The sequence below is a fragment of the Myotis davidii genome, unplaced genomic scaffold (assembly GCF_000327345.1).
Source record: "Myotis davidii unplaced genomic scaffold, ASM32734v1 scaffold22, whole genome shotgun sequence".
NCBI classification, from domain to species: domain Eukaryota; kingdom Metazoa; phylum Chordata; class Mammalia; order Chiroptera; family Vespertilionidae; genus Myotis; species Myotis davidii.
Window position 1 is genome coordinate 146,122 of NW_006294067.1, and position 7,014 is coordinate 153,135.

Below are 7,014 nucleotides of genomic sequence, written 5' to 3' on the forward strand. Positions count from 1 at the left end.
TTTATCAGGTATCTAAAATTTAATAGCAATTTAAAAGAGGAAAAACTTAAAAGAACACTATATATTCAAAAGTTTTAGCAGTAGTTTCTGAACCTACCCTGAGCACATGCCCTGTCTCTTGACTGAGGCCTTACCTATTTCCAGACATATTCTTATTTGATGTTGCTTCATTTTGGGGATGGAAGGGGGTGCATCGGTAGGAAAGAGAGACAGAGAAGACACACAACTCATCACACAAAAGATAAAAGTATGCCTTTTCACAACACTGCCTGCTCCACGCACCATTCAAAAGAGCCTAGAAGGAAAGAGAAGCTTGAAGAACTGGGGGGTGGGACGGGGAAGAACAACCAAGATTCAGATTTACCGAAAAAGATTTACTGAGCAACTGCCATGTGCCAGTCACTGTTTTTGTTTTAAGCTCTAGAGAGACAGTTAAGAAAAGGTCTCTGCCCTCATAGACTATGGAGAAGGTGGTATTTTTTTTAAAAAAACATATATTTTTATTGATTTCAGAGAGGAAGGGAGGGGGAGAGATAGAAACATCAACGATGAGAGAGAATCATTGATCAGCTGCCTCCTGCACACCCCCTACTGGAGATCGAGCCCGCAATCAAGGCATGTGCCCTACCTAGGAATCGAACCCTGACCTCTAGGTTGATATGCTCAACCACTGAGCCACACTGGCCAGGTGAGGGTGATATTTTTTATAGACATCGACCATATTAACTAAATACAGAAGACAGGTGAGCTCAAGTTTAAGTATTTAACTTTAAAGATTCAGAGCCATTTCTCACTATCCAGATCTACAGTGTGTGTATCTCTGAATATAGGAGAAAATGATCATGAATGTCTTTCATTTTATTTTGCTGGTGACACCTCCTGAAGGAACTAAGCCAAGCTGAATGTGTCCCTCAAGAGAAAGGAAATTTCTTTCCTACCTTCAGGCCTCAGATCTGTTAATAAATGGTACTAGTTCCTTCTTTCCAAAATCCCCATATTTGTTTTCCACATTATCGCTAGAGTCTTCATCCTCTCATTCACTATTTATTAAGTGCTACCATGTATCTATCAGGCAATGCTCTAGGCCTAGGAAAACAGCAGGTGAGTAAAAACCTAAGTTGCTGCCTCACATACTCTTTTCTTAGTGCAGCTTCCTGCCATGGTGATCGTCCTGGGAAAAAATCATCACATAATTTCTTACTTAAGCTCCCAAAGCTCTGTACTATTATCTGCTGAAGCCCCAAATCTCAGCCGTGACTAAAGGTTTATAACCAGCTGGCTCTACCCCATGTGGCCACATCTCACTACATACTTACAGACACTCGGTTTTTAAATTACATCCGGGTATACTTCTGACTTAGCACATCATTTTCTTTTCTTTTTTGGGGGGGGGGGGGGCGTCCTTTTAATCTTGCTGTGCTTGTCATATTATCGCCAACCCTTCTTTCTCCTGAAAGGCTCTATCTGCTGCTCCACATCTATGGAAAGTTTATCATTCTGGGCCCAAAATAAGCCTCACCATATCCCCCAAATGTCTTCAAACTAAGCTGACCTAAAAGGACCGATTCCTTACAACTTTTGCTTCATATGTATGGTATCTCACTAATTTCACCCTTGCTTACTTCAGGCCTTTAACTACTCAGAACTACGTCAGGTACATTTGCTGTATTTTCCAAGTAATTAGTAGGCACTTTGGAGAGACCACATTTTCCTTTGCTTTTGTGAAACTACCTAGTGTAGTCCTAGTCATGATGTAGGACCTTAATAAATTATATTCTTTGGTGATATTAGGAGAATAAAAACATTATTCATCATTTACATGTGTTGAACATACAACAGATAAAAGTAATTATTTGAATATTTGGACAAAATGACCTTTAAACCAACCTATAAGCCCTTCGAAAGCACTGATCATGTTATAACAGCCACAGCTGGCAGTGTGGTGGATTTACTAGGAGCCAGGCACTGGGCTAAGCAGGCCCTTCCTATGCACTATTTCATTGAATCCCCACAACAGCTCTATGAAATAGGCCTGATGATCATCTACATTTTATATCAAGGAAACGAAGACAGAGGGACATCAGGTAACTTCTCTGACTTGACATAACTAGGCAGTGGTAGAGGCAGAATTTGATTGCAGTTAGTTTTTTGTTATTACTGGTTTCCTCCCAGTAAGCAAGCCCGCATGTCTGCTGAGCCCAGTCAGAGTCCTGGGGTAGAACTGCATGCGAGAAAGAAGAGGGAGGGCAGCAGCTCGGGAGAAGGAAGCCAGGCTGACCTGGTACCTGCTGTCCTGCATGGCACAGGGATGATGAAGCAGGGAGGCAAGGATGGCAGGTGAAAAGTCGAGAAAAAGGAGAAAGTAGAAAAGGGGACAAGAGATGGAGGAAGAAAAAGAGGAAGGGATAAAGTGAGAGGGACAGGAAGAAGAGACAGGAAATCCTTAACTGGAAAAAGTAACAAAAAAAGCACATCAGGTTACTGGTAAGCACAGAAAAAAGTCAGAGTCCTCAGAAAAGAGTCTTGAGAACAGGCATGGCGGTGCAGAGAGCTGACCGACCTGAGAGCCATGGGCTGCCCAGGTCCCAGCACACCCCATGCATCGGGGACACTTACAGAGCAAGAGAGGCGGTGGCAGCAGTGAACAGAAGGAGGTGCCCAAGGGATCCATTAGCACCTGAGAGGAGCAAACAGGAAAGTGAGAGCTGGGGGGAGGCTGCCCGGGAGCCGCCACCCCGGTGCTCGTCCTGCAGGGCACTCACCTCCCCGGCAGGCCTGGATGAAGAACATTTTCGGCTTGTTCTGTAAGCTCGGGCAGTTGGCATTGTCAAAGAGCCGAAACACCTCTTGTAGCTGGTGGAAAGGAGTAAGGGAGAAGGAAGGGTAAGTGGTCAGTAGCACCTTCTGAGTCTTATACACACAGCAGCAGTCAGCACAGGCTGAAGGTGACAGACGTGATCCAGCGCCATCCACAAGACTGTACACACCTGAAGCACTTTGCCGTCCACACCATAGACACCGCCCTCCACGCCGTGAGAGAGGAGGGCCACAATGCAGGAGTCAGTGACTCGGTGAGCAGGCAACTGGGCAAAATTCTGGAGTTTCTCTTGCATTTCCTAAAAGAAACACACCTTTTAGTGTTGTTCACTATAGTCAGCACCAATACGAGCTTTTCTGTGGCGTCTGAAACCTGAAGTTATTAGAAGGTAAAGTGATTTCTGTGGTCAATGATAAGTCAGAGACCCGTTGAGAGGCTAGAAAAAGCATGGACTCATCAGAAAATGCATGACTTCAGACACAGAATTCTGAATATAATTGCACAAAATTCACAGACTGAGATATGCTAAGAACTCCTGGATTAAAGCACATAACTAATGAAGCTAATCAAGAGCTCGTTAACTTTGTCCATCCCCCTATCACTAACCAGATTTCTTTTGAGCAAATACTGTCATACATTAGTGGCACAGGGGGGCCACCTGCTGAGCGGTGAATGAGTATCACCTATGGGGCCACAGGAAATAAACTGCTCCGTGACAAAGGGCTAACAGGACCATGATCTGGAGAACAGCAGACCTTCTACGCTGTTTTCTGTCTGAGATCTGAAGTGCCCAGAGACAGTGATGATGTCTGTATAAAACACCTTGTTCAGGAAGGAGCACACTGTCTGGAAAATTCTGTCAGGGCCATGACTAAATGCATAGGCCAGGGGATCAGACAGACAGACTGAAGTTTGACCCCTGGGTTCAAAACTGGTACAAGTTATTAAGGCCCTCAAGGTTCTAATCCCCATTCTGTATAGCTATGTCTGGCATATCCTGCAAAGACCTGCCATTATTATCCCCCCCAGCCCCCCCGCCAAAAAAAAACCCCTATTACTCATCAACCTTGTAGTCCAATTTAAGAATCTTGCTTTATTGCCTGGCTGCTGTGGCTCAGTGGTTGAATGTTGACCTATGAACCAGGAGGTCATGGTTCTATTCCTGGTCAGGGCACATGCCCAGGCTGTGGGCTTGATCCCCAGTAGGGGGTGTGCAGGAGGCAGCTGATCAATGATTCTCTCTCATCATTGATGTTTCTATCTCTCCCTCCCTCTCTGAAAGCAATGTTAAAAAAAAATATTTTTAAAGAATTTTGTTTATATAGCACTATGTTTCCATACATGAGTACCTCTCTACTTTAGGCATTTGGCCCATCAATGGAAAGTTATACCATAATACAAAACCTGATACTAATTGTTAAACCTATGTCTCCCTCTACAACTCAAGATGCCTGGACTGTCTCTCCTATCTGAGATCAGCAGAGAGATAAGTTATTTTATTATGAATTTGAATGAACTGTAATGAAGATGAGTATGCTGTCCAGGCAGAAAAGTCACCAGACAAAAAGCACACACTTGTGCCGAAACCGGTTTGGCTCAGTGGATAGAGCATCGGCCTGCGGACTGAAAGGTCCCAGGTTCGATTCCGGTCAAGGGCATGTACCTGGGTTGCTGCACTTCCCCAGTGGGGGATGTGCAGGAGGCAGCTGATCGATGTTTCTAACTCTCTATCTCTATCTCTCTCCTTTCGTCTCTGTAAAAAATCAATAAAATAAATAAAAAATCAATTCTGATAAAAAAAAAAGCACACACTTGTATATTATGTTGCAGTGGTTCTCAAAGTGTGGTCGCTAAAGCAGCAACATCAGCACCACCTGGGAATCTGTGAGAAGTGCAAAGCCTTGGGCCCCAGCAACTATGTTTTAACAAGCCCTTGGGTGATCTGACAATGCAAAGTTTGAGAACTACCAATCTATTTGTTTGCAATACAGTTGACCCTTGAACAATGCAGTGGGTAGGGGCGCTTTGACACCCACAAAGTCAAAAATCCATATATACTTCTGACTCCCCCAAAAGTTAGTTAGTTGTCCTTCAGTATCTGTGGGGGACTGCTTCCAGGACTCCCCACAGATAACAAAATCTCAGATGCTCAAGTCCCTTATATAAAGTGGCGTAGAACAAGGCATACAGTCAGCCCTCCACATCTTTTGATTTCCAACAGTCCGTGGAAAATACTGTTTTCCATCTGAGGTTAGTTGAATCTGTGAATGAGAAACCTGGGGATATATAGTCTGCATGTAAGTGGACCTGTGCAGTTTAATCCCGTGTTGTTCAAGGGCCAACTGTACTTCTGTTGCACATAATTGAGACTTCATTATACAAGACTTGTAAGTCTGCAACATAACTGGAAATGGAGAAATTGGCTCTGTTGAAAAAGTATGTATATTTTCTGAGCAAGTAGAAGCCAACTGTAATATTGGAAATCTTAAGGTAATAAAAGATATCCAAAATTGACTTGTTTCAAGAATATAGAACCCCAAGAGAATACATAAGTATGAATGCTCCTCTGGAGATGACCGTAACAATTTAGCAAGTAGTAGTTGAAGTTTCTTTGTGGAAGGGAATAAAAGGATGAGCATTTTATTAGGTCAGTAAACAGATGACAAGAAAGTCCAAAGAACACATACTTTGTAACTGAATTGATACGACCAAACCTTTCAATAAATGGAGATTAGTTATTTGGGGAAATTTTTCCAAGGTAGCATATCTTAAAATAGGATCTGCAGCTTTAGTTCAGATAAAATTACAGTACTTCTCTAAAGAGCAGTTTTGCCTTTATTTTTAGCTGGAGGTGGGGGGTACAGGAAAAGAAAATAACCTGCAAATCATCTGAAATTATATGCAAGATTTTGTGGATAGCTTCATTTTCCTGGAATGACCCACTGCTTGTCCCTACGTCCTCAAAGCAGTCTGCGACCCAACTGCAAGTTAAAGACCAATACCATACAGCAAAAGAAAATTTGTCACTTAAAACGTGTTATTTCTTTATAGATGATGAATTGTAATTCTAGAACTAGTAGCCTCATGAGGGATATGCAATGATAATAGACTTAGATGCCAAAGAGAAGAAATGAAAACCAACACAAGCAGTGAAAGACCAGTGACCGCTCCCGCACTGTCAAGAAAAGAGGATTCCCTAAGACTACACACTATTTCCAATTTTTAAACAGAAAGTAAAAATGTTGTAATAGAAGGCAAAAAGAGGGAATCTTAATTTTTTGGATTCTGTTTCTTTGCTCCCCAAATAATTACATAAGAGTTGAGTTTCTTGCGAGGTCCTTCCAGGAAGAAAGTATTCAGTGCAGATGTGCAGTGCCATCTCACCAAATTCTCACCCCCACTGTGCCTACCTGATCGTACTGCATCTGAGCGTTTGGCCACTGCCAGAAACCGGTTCTGCAATGTCCTCCTTGCGTCTCTAAATCTCTAGAGCCGAGGATTAGGCTACATGGAGGGCTATCTCCTAGGGTTCAGCCTTAAGCCTTTTGCTCTTGTTACTATTTTTTTTTAAATATATTTTATTGATTTTTTAACAGAGAAGAAGGGAGAGGGATAGGGAGTTAGAAACATCGAAGAGAGAGATCGCACAGTTGCCTCCTGCACACCCTCTACTGGGGATGTGCCCGCAACCAAGGTACATGCCCTTGACCAGAATTGAACCTGGGAACCCTTCAGTCCGCAGGCCGACGCTCTATCCACTGAGCCAAACCGGTTCAGCTGCTCTTGTTACTCTTTTTCAAAGATCTCATGCTCTCATCAAGTATTTTTCCTATACAAGTAATTCCCAAATTTACATCTTTGGTCTTGACTTCCTCTGAGGCCCTCAATTCCTCACTTAATTTTTCCATCTCCCTTTATATGCAGTCATTCAATCACCAAGCAATGAAAGTACAGCCATGCCATTACACTGTTTTCACATGTATTCTTTCCCTTTTGGTCCACTAGGCCAGCGGTGGTCCGTGAGGTCCGGAAGGTTGGCGACCGCTGCACTAAACTGTCCAGGCCCTCACCATCTCGTACCGGCATTATGATTTTAACTCCAAAGTGGGTTTCCTGCCATTAGTCTCTACTCCATTCTTTACAATGGTGTCATGTTAATCTTTTCGAATCATCACGTGAATAATGCATCACTTTCT

At 43.1% G+C, this 7,014-nt stretch overlaps 1 protein-coding gene across 3 annotated transcripts in view; it reads right to left on the minus strand.

The window, feature by feature from the left end:
* The window catches only part of CASP2 (caspase 2), an 18,857-nt gene that overhangs the window by 2,402 nt on the left and 9,441 nt on the right, over positions 1 to 7,014 (minus strand). For all 3 annotated transcript variants that reach the window (XM_006767982.2, XM_006767984.2, XM_006767983.2), the window contains 2 exons: positions 2,988 to 3,116; positions 2,763 to 2,853 (listed from right to left, as the gene is read on the minus strand). In XM_006767982.2, the coding sequence (XP_006768045.1) occupies positions 2,763 to 2,853; positions 2,988 to 3,116 (220 nt within the window). The remainder of the gene's footprint in view (positions 1 to 2,762; positions 2,854 to 2,987; positions 3,117 to 7,014) is intronic.